Below are 18064 nucleotides of genomic sequence, written 5' to 3' on the forward strand. Positions count from 1 at the left end.
GGATTGTCTTGGCTTGGGGCATCACATCCATGGAGATGGCCGTGCCAGGGAGCAGAGCCACCACCGTGAGGTGTGATCCACCCGTGGGGAACACCTTGCCTCGGGCCTCCGTGGACCGCGTCTGCAGCACAGCCATGGGGATCGTCCCAGAGGAGGCCATGACAGGCAGAAGGAGCCCGCAGGGTCGGGCACTGGTACCCGGCACAGGCGACTCGTTGGTCAGAGCAGGCAGGCTTGGGCAGGGCCAGAAGCTCACATGAGAAGCCACGCGATGACTCCAAGGGCGGGGTCATCATGGGGACCACGGTCCACAGGAAGGCTGCGGTCCACAGGAAGGCTGCGGTCCACAAGGTCCCGGCCAACAGGGTGACACCCACGGCCACAGCACAGTCACCGACCACGGCGGCCAGCGGGAGACACGCCACAAGCCCCAGGCACAACCCCGCAGCCACCTGGCCAAGCGCTGTCCTGGAGAGGTAATGGGGATGGCCACCCAGCGCCTGGCCAGACCCGGGGCACTCTGGACGTGGAGGCACACGTGTCCAGGAAGGACAGGTTGCTGAGGAAGAAGCACACGGGCGTGTGGAAAAGAATGGTAGCCAACCAGCATAGGGCGAGGCTGTTCCCGAGGAGGGTGACCACGCAGGTCCAGAGGAGCGGGCGGCGGGAGACGGTCTGCATCCGTGGGCACCGGGACAGCCCAAGCAGGCCGAAGAGGACCTCGTCCGTGCTGTTCTGGATGTCTGTGCTCCTTCTGAAACCCCGGGTGGGTGGGAAAGTGTGGGTCATCTTGGTGAGTCATTCAGACACTGACAGCTTCCTATAAATATGCTTTGACTCTTTCAAGGCACCAGCTCTAGGGGTTCCTTGGCACCGCTGCTCAGATGACTATTCCTATACCCCTGCGTTGCTAAATGTTGCTTAATATAATAGATGAGGGGAAATGGAAACAGAGACAGACTTTATTTTTTGGGCTCCAAAATCACTGCAGGTGGTGATTGCAGCCACAAAATTAAAAGACATTTACTCCTTGAAAGGAAAGCTATGACCACCCTAGACAGCATGTTAAAAAGTAGAGACGTCACTAGACAAAGACCTGTCTAGTCAAAGCTATGATTTTTCCAGTAGTCATGTATGGATGTGGGAGTTGGACCATAAAGAAGGCTGAGTGCTGAAAAATTGATTCTTGTGAATTGTGGTCTTGAAGACTCTTGAGAGTCCCCTGGACTGCAAGGAGATCCAACCAGTCCATCCTAAAGGAAATCAGTCCTGAATAGTCATTGGAAGGGCAGATGCTGAAACTGAAACTTCAATACTTTGGCCCCCTGATGCAAAGAGCTGACTCATTTGAAAAGACCCCAGTGCTGGGAAAGATTGAAGGTGGGAGGAAAAGGGGACGACAGAGGATGAGATGGTTGGATGGCATCCTTTACCCAATGGACATGAGTTTGAGCAAGCTCCAGGAGTTGGTGATGGACAGGGAGGCCTGGCGTGCTGCAGTCCATGGGGTCCCAAAGAGTCGGACACGACCGAACGACTGGAAAACAACAAGGTTTGTCATAGCTTTTCTTCCAAGGAGCAAGCGTCTGTTAATTTCACGGCTGCAGTCATATTCGTCTATACTTTGTGCCATCCCAGTGAAAATCCCAAGAGGGTGTGCGTGTGTGTGCAACTAGACAAGCCAAATCTAAAAGTTATGTCGGAAGATAAAGGACCTGCTTATCTCGAAGCTACAGAAATTAAATTAAAATTAAAGTGTCAATTAAACATTTTTAATTTCAATTAAATTAAAACTTAAAATTAAACTGTTAATTAAATGAAAACTTCAATTAAAATTAAAATGTCAATTAAACTAAAATTAAGGCAATCTGGCCGATGAGCTAGCAGAGATAGCAAAGAACTGAGCCAACACACAAATGTTTATTTAATTTATAGGAAAAAACAGCATCGCAGGGAAGTGAAGAAAGTACAGGCATTTCAATAAATGGCCTTAGACTGATTCTCCACTATTCGGAGAGAATGTGAAATTTTCTCAAGCCCAAATAATTCTTAAAATTATGTTCCCTCTGTATATAAACAAAATCTAAACTAACACAACATAGTAAATCAACTATACGCCAAGAAAATTTAAAAGGTAAAAGACAAAAAGAAGGAAAAGTAAATTCAAAATCAATAAAACTCATAGAAGATAGTAGGAGACACACTGCTTTGAGATCTGTTTAGACTGTTAAACCAGAGCAATTGTTTTGACTACATTAAAACTAAGCACTCTGTTAATCAAGCACACACACAGTGAAAGGAATGAAAAATCAAGCTATAATGTGGGAAATTACCTACAACACCTATCTTTGAACTTACGTTCGTGTCTTAAACATGGAAATAACTTCTACAAACCTGAAAGAAGAGGAAAAAACTTCAGAAGAAAACATTGGGGAAGAAACTTAAACTAGCCTATCAGAAAGAAGAATATTGATGAAAAAGAGTCCACCAACTGGTTAGCAATCAGGAAAATGCAAAAGAGAAACATAGTGAGCTAGGGCTGCAAACCCTCATACACGGCCGGCAGCAGACAGAGCTCACTGCCAAGCTTTACAATGGAAGGCACATGAGAACACTCATCCACTGTGGCCGAGGCCCTCACAATAAACCGGGCAAAATCTACTAAAGTTGCACACACACAAATTTATGACAAAGCAGCCCCACTCTTGCATGCATATTTGATGGTGATGCATTGAGCACCCAGACATGTATAAGACTCTCTGGCAGTGTCAGACCAGAAACCACACGAATGCCCATTAACATCAAAATATAGGGAAAACTGAAGCCCCGCAAAAAAAAAAAAAGTGAAAAAAGAAAAATATAACATTCTGGAGATAAAATTTCACTGTAAACAAAATGGACCTAAATTACAAAAAAAAAAAAAACTATTAAAATGACCAAATGAGAACTTCCCTGGTGATCCAGTGGCTAAGACTGAGCTCCCAATGCAGGGGGGCGCCGGTTCGATCCCCAGTCAGGGACCTAGATCCCACATGCCACAACTTAAGATCCTGCGTGTCACCACAACACTCCTGTGCAGCCAAATAAGTAAATAAATACTTTGTAAAATGACACCTACATGCAACAACATAGTTCAGGCTCACAAATGTGTTCATCAAGATGCATGCGTGTGTGCTAAATCCCTTCAGTCGCATCTGCCTCTTTGGGACCCCATGGACTGTAGCCCACCAGGCTCGCCTGTCCATGGGATTCTCCAGGCAAGAGCACTGGAGCGGGTTACTGTGCCCTCCTCCAGGGGATCTTCCTGACCCGGGGGTGGAACCCATGTCTCTTACGTCTCCGTATTGGCAGGTGGGTTCTTTACCACTGGGAAGCACCACACGGGAAGTCCCTTTGAACATGATTTCCAGGACCATTATAGCACATGAATTAACGTATGTAAAGTCCAACCACAGCCAAAAGAAAATGATATTGTCAGACACCAGTACTGTATCAACACGCCTGTCTAGAGGCAGGCCATAGGGTAGTGAGGAAAGGAAACAAGAAAAAAAATCTTTGGGAATAACAAAAGTTATGGTTTTACTAAGAAAGGGGTATGGTTATCTGTGATTACTGTTGAATTTTACGGCATTGTAAAATCTTGGCCTGTGTACTGTTCTACATGCGTTATGTTTCACAATAGGGGGAAAAAATTGTTTTTCCTGAAAAAAGACCTAACTTTTTCACGATACAAGGGCACCATCTAGTGGTCATAGAGGTACTTTATGAACTCAGTGAGTGGGTTGCTCAGTCATGTCCGCCTCTTTGGGACCCCATGGACTGTAGCCAGGCTCCTCTGTCCATGGAATTCTCCAGGCCAGGATACTGGAGTGGGCTGCCATTTCCTCCTCCAGGGGATCTTCCCAACCCAGGGGTTTCACCCGGGTCTCCTGCATGCAGGCAGATTCTTTACTGTCTGAGCCAACGTCCCAGCCTTCATGAACTCAGAGGCATTCCCTTAAATCGAAACAGAAAATAAGTGAGATACTTTTGTTCCTGAGTATTGTCCAGTTTAAAAAAAATGCACAACATGAAAGTCTCAAATTAATTTTTATTTGGGTTAAAATGAGGACTGCAACCCAGGAGACAGCACCTCAGGTAGCCCTGAGAAACTGCTCAGAGGTGGGGGTAAGGTCAGTATAGATGTGGTTTTGGTGAAAGGGGAATACATGCAATCAAGCAGACACTTTCCCAGAAGGCTTCTGCTAGTCTGATGAGGCTTTCTGCTAGTTACGAGAAGCAGGCATCACCATGAAGGAGTTTAGTGCTTCTCTAGATATGAGGAGATACAAGAATTGGACTCATAAACTCAGCCCCTGAGTGTATCTAACTATCTGAAGGCCTGTCCGGCCAGTTTTTCCCAGGGCGCAGAGTGCCTCGTTTCTGCTCCTCACCCTGCACTCCTTTCAGGGGGTGCTGAAGGTCGGCAGCTCAGCAGCACCCGATTCAATCCTTGCGGAGGTGGGTGGCAAGCGCCCTTGGCAAGTGCTGATCTGTATTGACAGCTGACAGTGGAAAACCACAAGACGCCTGTGCGTGGAGATTACGTCTAACATAAATAAAGAGAGCTTGTTCTGTGCAGGCTCGGGCAGCAGTGGCCACCCCAGGAATCAGTGTGGAGGGGGCCCTGGGGAGATGCCTGTAGGGAATTTCACCTCGAAACTCACCCCAGCTACAGAGGAGGGTTAGGAATCCCTGACCTGAAGGCTTCCCAGGTGGTGCTCATGGTAAAGAACCTGCCTGGCAATGCAGGAGACGCAAGAGATGCAGGTTCGATCCCTTGGTCGGGAAGATCCCCTGGAGAAAGACATGGAAACCCTCTCCAGTATTCTTGTCTGGAGAATCCCATGAACAGAGGAGCCTGGTGGGCTACAGTCCGTAAGGTCGCAGAGAGTTGGACACGCCTGAAGCGACATAGCATGACGTGAGCTCCAGGAGAGGGGACTGACCTAACTATGCCACCCCCCGCCCCCGCCATGACCACCACCAAAAAATAAATCACTGTGTACATCCTTTCTCTTGATTTCTGAATTCTTTTCTCTGATTGAGTGGCACTTCCTGCTGCAGGTTACTATGGCAACCAGGACATTCCATCCTCTTAAACATGTCTCTGATCCACTTGTCTGATAGCCTGGGCAAGGCAAAATTATAGAGACGGCAACCAGATTGGTTGTTGACAGGGGCTGGGGGACGAGGCAGGAGGTGATTATAAAAGCGGGAAACAGAGGAGGGTTTGAGGGTAGTGGAAACATTCTGCATCTTGATTGTGGTGGTGATGGTGGTATTGAATGAACCTATGTGGGTGTTAAATACAGTAACAGCAAACAAAGTCAACATTTTTAGAACGTGCTGGCCCCGAAACTGGCAGCCATTTAAATACATTGCAGGAAAAAAAAAAAAGTCTTAATGACAAGAAAAAATAGTTCTTGCTATGTGTTGTTAAAGGATAAAAAGCACGATTACCAAGTCTTATACACCATATAATAATCTCTTTGCATGCGTGCTAAGTCACTTCATTTGTGTCCGACTCTTCACAACACCACGGACTGTACCCGCCAGGCTGCTCTGTCCATGGGATTTCCCAGGCAAGATTACTGGACTGGGTCGCCATTCCCTTCTCCATATAATCTCTTTACCTGCCAAGAACACATGTTTGGAGGGGAATATACCAACGGTTCCCAAACTGTGCACCGAGGCACCTGGCTTTTTCATTTTATTTTGTAATTAATGTTTACTGGAGTATAGTTGCTTTACGGTGTTGTGGTCATTTCTGCGATACAGCAACGTGAACCAGCCATACACAGACATAGAGGTACCTCCTCTCCCTTTAGGACTTCCTTCCCATTTAGATCACCACAGCGCATTAAGCCGAGGGCTGGACAGTAGGTCCTCATTAGTTTCCGGTTTTATACACATGGTGCATGTACGTCAATTCCAATCTCCCAGTTCATCCCACCCCTGCCTTCCCCCCTTGGTATCCATTCTCTATGCCTGTGTCTCTACTTCTGCTTTGCCAAAAGGATTATCTTTATCATTTTTCATCTGGATATTTTAAATCTGAGAGACATACAGCAATATTCAACATCTCTACCAGTTCCAGCGGATCACATTTTCAACATTAGGTCTCTCTACATTCCCTTCTCTGACAGAAGATCTTCGTGAAGCTGTGTTGTCAGTAATTGCTGTAAAGAAGCAAGTGGCCTGTAAAAATCACCTTGGAGTAGGAAATTCGGGAGGTGGGGAGACGGTTCAGTCTGACTCCCAGGTCTGAGAACTTGTGCAGTGCCCAACATGCACACACAGCCCATTACTAAGTAACTGTCATGGTTGCAGGATGAAGGAAATCTCCTTGACCTTTGGAGGGTCTGATCTCCCCACAGCGATCTCGTCCTGCAAAGGACCTCGGCTGCTTGTGCTCAGGTCACCTCCTAGACCTTGACGAGCCCCTGTCGCCACAACTTGAGCCCCCAGACCTTTGCCCCCACCTGCGCCCCAGCTTCATTGGTCCTTCCACTGTTTAAAAGAGTTTTATTGAAGTACAATTGCTTTACAATGCTGGGTTAATTTCTGCGGTACAACAGCATGTTCACCTGAAACGATCACAGCACGGTTTGTTAAGCAACTATACCCTGATACAAAACAAAAAGTTTTAAAATAAAAAAGGCTAGGAAAGGTTTGGGATGAAGAAGAAACCCCAGTTCTGTTCTGTATTTTCTATAATTATAATGTGTTTATAATGTGATATGAATATATATGGGCTTCCCAAGGGGCACAGTGGTAGAGAATATGCCTGCCAATGTGTGAGATGCAAGAGCGGCAGGTTCGACCCCTGGGTCGGGAAGATCCCCCGGAGGAGGAAGTGGCACCCCACCCCAGTACTCTTGCCTAGAGAATCCCATGGACAGAGGAACCTGGCGGGCCACAGCCCACGTATGGGTCACAAAGAGTCAGACTTAGGGACTAAACAACAATAACCCGGTAAATTAACATAGTCACTTCTCTGTTACACTAGTATCTTAGGAGGAGTAAGTACTTAAGACATCCAGCCTTTTCTCCCCAAGTCAGAAATTTAATTCATTTCTCCTCTCCACAAGCTAATTTGCCCATTCCACACACGAGGCACAGTTCAGCTCAGTTCAGTGGCTCAGTCGTGCCCGACTCCTTGCGACCCCAGGGACTGCAGCACGCCAGGCCTCCTTGTCCATCACCAACTCCCAGAGCTTGCTCAAACTCACGTCCTTCGAGTCGCTGATGCCATCCAGCCACCTCATCCTCTGTCATCCCCTTCTCCTGCCTTCAGTCTCTCACAGCATCAGGTCCAATGAGCCAGTTCTTAGTTTCAGGTGGCCAAAGTATTGAAGTTTCAGCTTCAGCATCAGCCCTTCCAATGAATAGTCAGGACTAATTTCTTTTAGGACGGACTGGTTGGATCTCCTTGCAGTTCAAGGGATGCTCAAGAGTCTTCTCTAACACCACAGTTCAAAAGCATCCATTCTTCAGCACTCAGCTTTCTTTATAGTCCAACTCTCACATCCATACATGACCACTGGAAAAACCATAGCTTTGACTAGACGGACCTTTGTTGGCAAAGTAATGTCTATACTTTTTAATATGCTGTCTAGGTTGGTCATAGCTTTCCTTCCAAGGAGCAAGCGTCTTTTAATTTCATGGCTGCAGTCACCCTGTGTGATCCTAGGCACAAGGAGGTTAAATAACCTGCCCCAGGACGTTCAGCTAGGAGGCAGTGGAATCAGGATTTGAACCCGGGTCCCACCCAAGGCAAGTGCGTGGATTCCTAACCACCAGGCGCCGGGGCAGCTTCACCATCACCTAGTCAGCCTCGCGCTGAGAGGGTTAGAGACAACATCGCGTCAGTACCCGTCCCACCGTCGTCATGACAACCTTTATCTCCTCTCCCACCCCACGCGCTTGGACCCAGGCCCTGGGGAGGAGGGGGGACAGCAACGTGATTTTTGAAGATCGTATCCCTTTTCTTACAAGTTTGAGTTCGGGAAAACGTGCCCATTTCAAGTGTATTCCTTGCTCTTCCAGGAGCCCCCTTTGCAAGGATTATTCCTTTGCAAAGGCAATGTGCCTAGTATTCCCGGGGAGAGGGGGTTGCTAACATCGCATTTCTTGGCCTAAGGGGCGGAGGACACCAATCCAGCTTAAAGTGACTTCTTTGCCTCTCCTCCCCTAGCCCTTGACCTCAGAGCCTTCCACGGAAATCTCTTTTTATCCTTCGTAATTCTGGGGAAAAAAGAAAACAGTTTAGCTTGAGCGGATTTAGTTTTCTTTCTGTGGAGCCACAGCGCCCTCAAGTGTTCACTAAGGCTCGGCGCCACCTCGTTTGAGAAACGCGTGTGGGTGTGTCTCAGTAGTGTCTGCAGGGCCTGGAGAAGAAACTGTATTTACCCTGGCTTCAGTTCAGTTCAGTCGCTCAGTCGTGTCCGACTCTTTGCGACCCCATGAATCGCAGCACGCCAGGCCTCCCTGTCCATCACCAACTCCCGGAGTTCACTCAGACTCACGTCCATCGAGTCAGTGATGCCATCCAGCCATCTCATCCTCTGTCGTCCCCTTCTCCTCCTGCCCTCAATCTCTCCCAGAATCAGAGTCTTTTCCAATGAGTCAACTCTTCGCATGAGGTGGCCAAAGTACTGGAGTTTCAGCTTCAGCATCATTCCCTCCAAAGAAATCCCAGGGCTGATCTCCTTCAGAATGGACTGGTTGGATCTCCTTGCAGTCCAAGGGACTCTCAAGAGTCTTCTCCAACACCACAGTTCAAAAGCATCAATTCTTCGGCGCTCAGCCTTCTTCACAGTCCAACTCTCACATCCATACATGACCACAGAAAAAACCATAGCCTTGACTAGATGGACCTTTGTTGGTAAAGTAATGTCTCTGCTTTTGAATATGCTATCTAGGTTGGTCATAACTTTCCTTCCAAGAAGTAAGCGTCTTTTAATTTCATGGCTGCAGTCACCATCTACAGTGATTTTGGAGCCCAGAAAAATAAAGTCTGACACAGTTTCCACTGTTTCCCCATCTATTTCCCAAGAAGTGATGGGACCGGATGCCATGATCTTCGTTTTCTGAATGTTGAGCTTTAAGCCAACTTTCTCACTCTCCTCTTTCACTTTCATCAAGAGGCTTTTGAGTTCCTCTTCACTTTCTGCCGTAAGGGTGGTGTCATCTGCATATCTGAGGTTATTGATATTTCTCCCTAGCTTATGTTTGGCTAATTTCTTTCTTTCTTTCTTTCTTTTTTTAAGGCTTATTGGTGACTTTTCTAACTATCCTGAGGGCTGACTTTGATCTCATCTCTCTTTCTCCGTCAGTTCTCTGCACACTCTCTCCCTACCCGCTTTCCCCAGGAGGATTCCTGTGATGGTTAGTTTCACGTGTCACCTTGGCCAGGCTCTGGTACCCAGTGATTGGATCAGACTCAGATGTTTCTGTGAAGTTATTCTGTAGATGTGGTCAACAGCTGACGTCAGTTTTTTCCCCCGCCATCCTACACAGCTTGTGGGATCTTAGTTCCACCCCCAGGGTTCCAATCTGTGCCCCCTTGCAGTGGAAGTGCTGAGCCTTAACCACTGGCCCTCCAGGGAAGCCCCTCAGGGAAAGCTCTTCAGGCCAGCAGCACCCTGAATTACCTGGCCTACCCCTTCGGCCTTGTCTCTGGGCCCTGCCTCTGTCTCGGTCAGCTTATTGCCAATAAACTGCTGTGTATAATAACGAGTCACTCCTCCACTCAGGGGCTTTGTTGTTGTTCAATCACTCAGTCATGTCTGCCCCTTTGTGACCCCATGAACTGCAGCACGCCAGGTTTCTCTGCCCTTCACCATCTCCCAGATTTGCTCAGACTCATGTCCATTGAGTCAGTGATGCCATCCAACCATCTCATCCTCTGTCGTCCCCCTCTCCTCCTGCCTTCAATCTTTCCCAGCATCAGGGTCTTTTCCAGTGAGTCAGTTCTTCACATCAGTGGCTTGCTCCTGGTTTATTCAATTCCTATTGAAGCCCTAAAGCACACCATATAAGAAACGCTACTGTTCTGGGTCCAGCATGCTGTGAGGAGGCCCAAGCGGGCCACATGGAGGTGTCGGACCAGTCCCAACAGTCACTACGTGGAGAAGAGCCAGGCTCCAGATGTCTGGGCCAACCGAGTCAGCCCCAGCCACCCAGCCCTTCACACGTGCCCCCTCCATGCATCCCCGGGGTCGGAGAGGCTGCCCTCCCTTCGTGGCCTGCCCCACTCTCTACTCGTAGGCTGATTTCTCTGACAAGCACGGAATAATGAGCATAAGAAAATGTTTTTTTCATGATACTTCCACACCATAGAATAGAAAGGTCTTTTCTTGTATTGGATTAATTCCCACTTTTTTTTTTTTAACAGGGAGTGGGGGGGAAGCTTTTTGGCAATTAGAAAAAAAAAATGCTTGTCTTCTGAGCTCCCTCCCATAAATCTGTATGGTTTATGGAATGTGTAAGAGGTGTTTTTTAAATCTTCAAATGTAAAATTAAACCAGAAAAAAAAAAAAGACTTGGTGGCTTAAGAGAACAATCCTTTAATCTCATGCTCCTGGGTCTGTAGCCTGGAGGGAGGTTCTGCTCCTTGAGGCCCAGGCTGGGAGGGGCACTGGGCATATTCTTACCATACAGAGCTAGAAGCTTCCAGAAGGACAGGGGAAACCCACAATGCCTGTGGAGGTCTACATATGAAATAAAAAATTGAAGGGTAAAGAGAGCATGTCCAGCAGAGACAGGGACGGTGGAAGGCATAAAATAGGAGTATGGGCTTAAGAAACACAAATTACTATGTATAAAATAAGCTACAAGCACATATTGTGCGAAATACAAAATATAGCTAATATTTTATATTAACTATAAATGGAGTGTAGCCTTTAACAATCGTAAACCGCTATGCTGTATACCTGAAACATAAAATATTGTACAGCGACTATGCTGCTGCTACTGCTGCTAAGTCGCTTCAGTCGTGTCGGACTCTGTGCGACCCCATAGATGGCAGCCCAACAGGCTCCCCCGCCCCTGGGATTCTCCAGGCAAGAACACTGGAGTGGGTTGCCATTTCCTTCTCCAATGCATGAAAGTGAAAAGTGAAAGTGAAGTCGCTCAGTCGTGTCCGACTCCCTGCGACCCCATGGACTGCAGCCTACGAGGCTCCTCCGTCCATGGGATTTTCCAGGCAAGAGTACTGGAGTGGGGTGCCATTGCCTTCTCCGACATACTTCACCTTAATAATAAAAGCAGGTGTTACGGTTTAATGGGCAGCCTTGGGAGAACATAAAGTAATATGGTGTCTCACAGGGCTTTGTGATTCTGGTGACATACATTTATCATGTCATACATGATTGTACATTCACACTGCCTTCCCAACTATCTAAAAATGAGCTTGTGCTCATTTCTCTAATAGCCAAGTGAATAACTTACGAAGGCTCACCCTATGAAGAGAATAATTTAGGAAGTCTAACTCTATGGAGAAGCACTTTACAGTAATGGCAGGCCAATAATTACTCCTATTTCAAGTTCTCTGCTATAATCATTTGCCAACGTCAATGAGTTTTTCACTTTCTCTGCTCTCAGGTGGAACTACAGCAATCGTCTGAGACAAATGACTTCCATTGCTTAATGGTGAACTGTGGCATGCAAACCTCAGTGCTGTGTGACCTGGGGTGACTAACTTAGCCTCTCTGATCCTCAGTCTTTCGAGGCTCTGCGGACTCCGCCCCCTCCTTGAGGACGCGGAGTCCCGCCCCCATTTGCCGGCCCCGCCCTCCTCGGGCTCTGGGAGAGGCTGAGAGTCTTCTTTCCACAGCGTGCCGACGCAGGGCCTTCTGGGAGTTGTAGTTTCGGTGACGCCGGCACGGCGGTGGGGGGGGGGCCTCAGTCGCTGTATGGGCGCAGCGCGGCGCCTTCTGGGAGTTGTAGTTCTTGGGAGCCCCAAACGGGCCGCAGCTCTCCCGGCGCGCGTGCACACAGCGGGTCGGCCCGGCGCTTGGACCCGACTGTGGAGGCTGCTGCCTTGCTTCGTGAGGCCTGCATGTCCGCGCCACCGCGGGACGAGGGGCCTCAGGGGGTCCGCGTGGACCAGGTAGGGCCAGAAACTGTGGAGAAACTGACTCGAACCCGCCACGCTTGGCGGGAGCCGCCCGAGGCCTTCGAAACTGGTCCTGAGGCGAGGGCGCCGGGTTGTGGTGTGCGCATGCGCGGGTGGTGTGCGCGGGTCCCTGTGTGTGTCCGTGTGTCCCCGGTACGCCCTCACCCGCCCCGCGTGCCACTCCAGAAGTTTTTCCTGGTGCAGACGTGTATCTGCATGTGTCACCGTGCGTGTGAGCCCTCCTGTCACACCAGAACTTTGTGCCCGTGCACCTGTGCGTGTGACTTCGTGAGTCTGTCCCCAAGGGTCACCATCAGTTGGCACGTGCCTGACCGTCGCGGCCTTTGCCCGAAAATTCGAGCACTTGGGGACGTCTGTCTTTGTGTGACTTGGAGCATGTGTGGAATGTGCTCTCCTGGCTAGGTGTGAGGTATATAATTCCACAGTTCCTGGGTGTGCACCTGCGTGGGGAGGCTCCGCAGGTGTGTCTGCCAGCCTGGAGCCCGATGGTCTGTGTGTGCCTGAGCATGGCGGGCCGTGCCTGCGGTGTTTATGAGAGACCTCAGGAGCGTGGAGTTGTGTTTGTGTGTGTGTGTGCGCGCGCGTGGGGGAGACACTGCACACCTGTGACTCTGGGCCTGTGTGGAGCTCTGCCCACCGCGTAACTGCATGTGACGGGTGTGCCACTGCGGGTGGTGTGCCTGTTGGGTGGCCACCACGTGTGACTTACCGTGTGTGTGCGTGGGCAAGCGTGACCGCAGGTGCACCTGGAGTTGTGCACATGTGTGAGATGGCTGGCCTCCTCGTCACCCACAGCACATGGGAGTGTAAGGGCATCCGAGTGCCAAGGGAGGGATGCTGTTAACCGCCTCCCTCCCCCAGTTTGGTCGCGTGCCACCCCAGTGTGTGTCTGGGTGATGTGACTGCCTCTGGGCATGTCTGTGTCTCCCCTTCGGTTGCCTGTTTGTGTACCTGCCCGGCCCAGGTCCACCCCGCCCTGACTCCACCTACCGTCCCCACACGCACACGGAGGGGACACCCTGTGTGCGGCGTCTGCCCAGGCATCTGCCTTCACATCCCTGCTGCTTTCTTGCACAGACGTCAGCTGGACCCACGCAGGAGGCACGTGCAGCCGGGACAGGCGCCACAGCCCGAGAGAGGTGGATGGGACCCAGTGCTCCCAAACCTACGAGGTGGGTACCACTGCCTGCTCTGGGGACCCAGCCAGGCCCTGCTCAAGCCTGGGGGCTGCCGGAGGGGTGACCCCACACTGGGACCGGCCCAGCCTGGGTCCCGCTGGCAGAGCGCTCGCCCTGCACAAAGACCCCGCACCACCTGCCCTCACCGCATCGTCCGGGTCTCCCTGCGCTCTGCCCGGTCACACTTCAGCCCTCGCCCCGCGCCCAGCCCCTTTACTTGTTCTCTGACACCCTGGTTGTGGTCCCACCTTAGGCCCTTTGCACTTGGCGGTGCTCACAGGCCAGAATGCTCTCATCATCACTTCCTCAGTGAGGCCTGCACTGGGGGACGAGCCTTCCAGGCAGCTGGAACGGCTGGTGCAAAGGCCCTATGGCAGGAGCATGCCCGGAGTCATTTGTGGAACAGGGAGGAGGCCTTTGGCTGGAGAAGGCTGAAGTTGGGCGGCTGCTGTGCGGGCCATGGAGAGGAGTGAGGCTTTCATGGAGCCATTGGTGACTTGAAGTGGAGGGGAGAGAGGAAGGAGGAAAAGCTCCGGAGCCCTGGCATCGCAGCTTCCAGGAGCCTCACTGTGGGATAAAGAGCTAATACGTGGCAACAGCTTAAAGCAGCAGGCCCTAGCCGTTTTGGCACCAGGGACCAGTTTCATGGAAGACAGTTTCCAGGGAAGCTCAGGCCCAGAGGGCAGACACACGACCGTCTGGATCCACGGTCTTTCAGGGAAGGGTGTGTTCAGGGGGTTATGCCATCACCCCCAGGATGGCCCCCGACTCGTCCGCCCACCCCAGGGGTCTGCCCCCAGTGGCGGATACTGACCGCGGTACACACCAGGAGTGAGGGCTTCAGTATACATTTTGCGTGGACACAGTTGAATCCCTAGCAGCAGGGTTGAGAGACACTTGGTTGCTGCACCTGGCGGGTATTGGGGTGCTCCTGGCATCGGAGAGTTGAGTCCCAGGATCCTGTTCAATGTCCTGTTGAACAGAACGCACAGGGTGGCCCCAGGACACCAGTCTGACCCAGGCAGCCGGTAGACAGGCCCCGCGCTGACCCTTTCCCAGCCTGAGACCGGTGACAGACCAGTTTGGTTCTCCGTTGTTTTCTTTCCTTCCTTCTTTCTCTCTCCCGCTTCTCCTCCCCTACTTTTCCCATAACAAAGATGTGAAATCGAGGCAGCAGCTCGGAAAGCCGGGATGGAAGCACTCCTGGAGGGCGCCGCTCCCCAGAGCTCCAAGTTGGGAGAAACCCCCAAACCCGAGGGTGGGTTCAAGGACGGGCCAGAGAAGGCGGAAACCTGTTTGAAGCAGGAGGCCCGCAAGGAAAACCCCACCAGGGACGGGGTGCCCAAGCAGGATGAGCTCGCCGCCGGAACCCCCGAGACCAACTGCAGCCCCCTGACTCCCCAGGCCGACCACCGGCCCCAGAGGCGCGGCGCTCCAAGAAAGCGCAGGACCCTGAAGAAGGCAGCCGCCAGCGCGGAGCCGGAGCCAGAGGAGGTGGCGGAGCCGGAGCCAGAGGAGGTGGCGGAGCGAGGGGGCGGTGGCCCCAGCAAGCCGTGGAAGTGTGGGGACTGCGGCAAGGCCTTCAGCTACTGCTCGGCCTTCACGCTGCACCAGAGGACGCACACCGGGGAGAAGCCGTTCCCCTGCGCGGACTGTGGCCGCGCCTTCAGCCAGAGCGCGCACCTGGCGCAGCACCGGCGCGTGCACACGGGCGAGCGGCCCTACGCCTGCGCCGAGTGCGGCAAGGCCTTCAGCCAGGGCTCCTATCTGGCGGCGCATGGGCGCGTGCACACGGGCGAGCGGCCCCACCACTGCACCGACTGCGGCAAGGCCTTCGCGCGCCCCACGCACCTGGCACAGCACCGGCGCGTGCATACGGGCGAGCGGCCCTTCGCCTGCGGCCAGTGCGCCAAAGCCTTCCGCAGCCGCTCGTCGCTGCGGGAGCACCAGCGCATCCACACGGGCGAGAAGCCCTTCGCCTGTGCGCGCTGCGACAAGGCCTTCCGCTTCTCCTCGGCGCTGCTCCGCCACCAGCGCACGCACACGGCCCAGCGGCCCTACACGTGCGGCCAGTGCGCCAAGGCCTTCACGCAGGCCGCGCACCTGGCGCAACACCGCGGCGTGCACACGGGTGAGAAGCCCTTCGCCTGCACTGAGTGCGGCGCACGCTTCAGCCAGAGCGCCTCGCTCACCGAGCACCGGCGCATCCACACGGGCGAGAAGCCCTTCGCCTGCGCGCAGTGCGGCAAGGCCTTCACGCAGGTGTCGCACCTGAGCCGCCACCGGCGCACGCACACCGGCGAGCGGCCCTACGCGTGCGGGGCCTGCGGTCGCGCCTTCAGCAACCGCTCGCACCTGGTGCAGCACCACCTGGCTCACACGGGCGCGCGGCCCTACAAGTGCCCGGAGTGCGGCGCCGCCTTCGGCCACGTGTCCTCCCTGCTCGAACACCAGAAGGTGCATACGGGCGAGAAGCCCTTCCGCTGCGGCGACTGCGGCCGCGCCTTCAGCCACGGCTCGTCGCTGACGCTGCACCGGCGGACGCACACGGGCGAGCGGCCCTACGCCTGCCCCGAGTGCGGCAAGGCCTTCAGCAACCGCGCCTACCTGGTCCAGCACCACATCGTGCACACCGGCGAGAAGCCCTACGAGTGCGGCGGCTGCGGCAAGGCCTTCAGCTTCTCCTCCGCGCTCATCCGGCACCGGAAGACCCACGCCGCGGGCAAGAAGGCGGGGGCTCCGCTCGGCCCCGCAGCCGCCGCCGCTGCCGCACCCACACCCGCGCTCCCGGCGGGAGGAGGAGCCTGCTGACGTGACAGCGGGGAGCCTGCAGAAACCTCGGTGCTGGTGGTGGCTGCTGTTCAGCCTTTCAGTCGCGTCCAACTCTTGGCGACCCCGTGGACTGCAGCACGCCAGGCTTCCCTGTCCTTCAGTATCTCCTGGAGGTCGCAGACTCATGTCCATTGAGTCGGTGATGCTGTCTAACCATGTGATCCTCATCCTCTGTACATGGTACAACACATAACCTTGGTGGACCAGCCCAAGCATGAGGCCTGAGATCTACGGGGACCTCCTATAGGTGGGGGCTCACTGAACCTTCGCTACCTCGTGCTCAGGCTCTTGGTGCTGGCCAGGAGACACACCACCATCCCAGTGATGCCCCTGGGGAAACCGAGGCTCTGAGAGGCTCTGTGAGGTTCCCTCCTCACTCGAGGCTGATGTCACAGTGCCAGGATCAAGCCCACATCTGCCAGTCTCCCTGGTTCAAAATCATAAAGAGAGAAGTGTGTGTGTGTGTGTTGTGTGGTCACTCAGTTGTGTCCGACTCTTTGCGACCCCACGGACAGTGGCGCCTGCGAGGCTCCAGTGTCCATGGGAGTCTTCAGGCAGGAATACTGGAGTGGGTTGCCATTTCCTCCTCCAGGGGATCTTCCCAACGACCCAGGGATCAAACTCCCGACTCCTGCAGTGCGGGCGGATGCTTTACAACTGAGCCACCAGGGAAGCCCATAAAAAGGTCAGCTAACTCAGATAACGATGAATGTTATGGACAGGATTTTAAAAGATATGGGGAAGTGATTCTGCCTTATACGTGAGTTAATTTTAATTTTATGCTAACTAAAATCCTCCAATACTTTGGCCACCTGATGTGAAGAACTGACTCATTGGAAAAGACCCTCATGCTGGGAAAGATTGAAGGCTGGAGGAGAAGGGGATGACAGAGGATGAGATGGTTGGATGGCATCATGACAATGGACATGAGTTTGAGCAAGCCCTGGGAGTTGGTGTTGGACAGGGAAGTCTGGCCTGGTGAATGGGTTCGCAAAGAGTGACACGACTGAGCGACTGAACTGAACTAAAATAGCTTGTTTGTGGCCTATCAAACACGCATGGTATATCTGCTTTAATTAAAAAAGAAAAGGGCATCTGGGCCAGAAGTAGAGCACGTGCTGCCTCCCTTCCTGGGACGCCAGTGCTGCCACTCCATCAGTAATACTTCATTCCCAGGTGCCAAGGCCAACTGCCGAGGCATTGTGAATGCATGGCGGTCCGTTTGTTTTGAAAACTTGAAGAAACATATCTCTGACGTGTTTAACGTTTTGTTCTGACAACACGTAAAACTGTTGAAAACCATGCTTCTCTGGAGCAATTTTTCAGAATGATCTGGGAGGCTGTCTTCTGGGCTGTAGTCCTCAGTTTGACTCAAATAAAACTCTTTTCTATTGTACAGTATTCATCGATTATTTTCATTGACTGGGAATTGGTGGTATTTATGAGGCTGGGCAGATCACTCCCAGGGGATGACAAGCGAATGAAAGAAAGGAGCCAACCCAGAGAGAAGTTTGGGGAAAGACTGCTTGGACCCGCCGGTCGCTGAGGTCTGGCATCTGGAGCGTAGGGCTGACAGATGAGGGAGGCTCCTTGTAACAGGAGAGGGGACCCGCCTGAGGTCAAGGGGGAATGCAGACCGGACACCGAAGGCACGCTGCTCCTCAGACACCCCATCACAATCACGTCTCGACCCTGCCCAGGCCCAGTATTGCCCGTCTGTTTGCGCGTCCCCCAATTCTGATGGGTGACACCCTGCGAGAACCACGCTACCTGCCCCCACATCATATCATTTTCCGATCCCCACGGCCCCGCCCCTCGCCGCAGGCTCCACCCCCTCTGCAACTGCGCCTGCGCGCTCCAAGGCCGGCAC

At 52.5% G+C, this 18064-nt stretch overlaps 1 protein-coding gene across 1 annotated transcript; it reads left to right on the plus strand.

Moving 5' to 3' along the window:
* Window positions 1-294: 294 nt before the first annotated feature.
* On the plus strand, window positions 295-17595 carry ZNF835 (zinc finger protein 835). The gene is made up of 7 exons (XM_070388077.1): window positions 295-476; window positions 547-793; window positions 4450-4500; window positions 10110-10310; window positions 11882-12157; window positions 13262-13356; window positions 14520-17595. Exons 1-7 carry the CDS (start codon window positions 295-297, stop codon window positions 16171-16173), a joined length of 2706 nt encoding a protein of 901 aa, XP_070244178.1. The 3' UTR covers window positions 16174-17595.
* The last annotated feature ends 469 nt before the right edge of the window (window positions 17596-18064 follow it).

This window comes from Bos mutus, chromosome 18 (assembly GCF_027580195.1).
Source record: "Bos mutus isolate GX-2022 chromosome 18, NWIPB_WYAK_1.1, whole genome shotgun sequence".
Taxonomy (NCBI): domain Eukaryota; kingdom Metazoa; phylum Chordata; class Mammalia; order Artiodactyla; family Bovidae; genus Bos; species Bos mutus.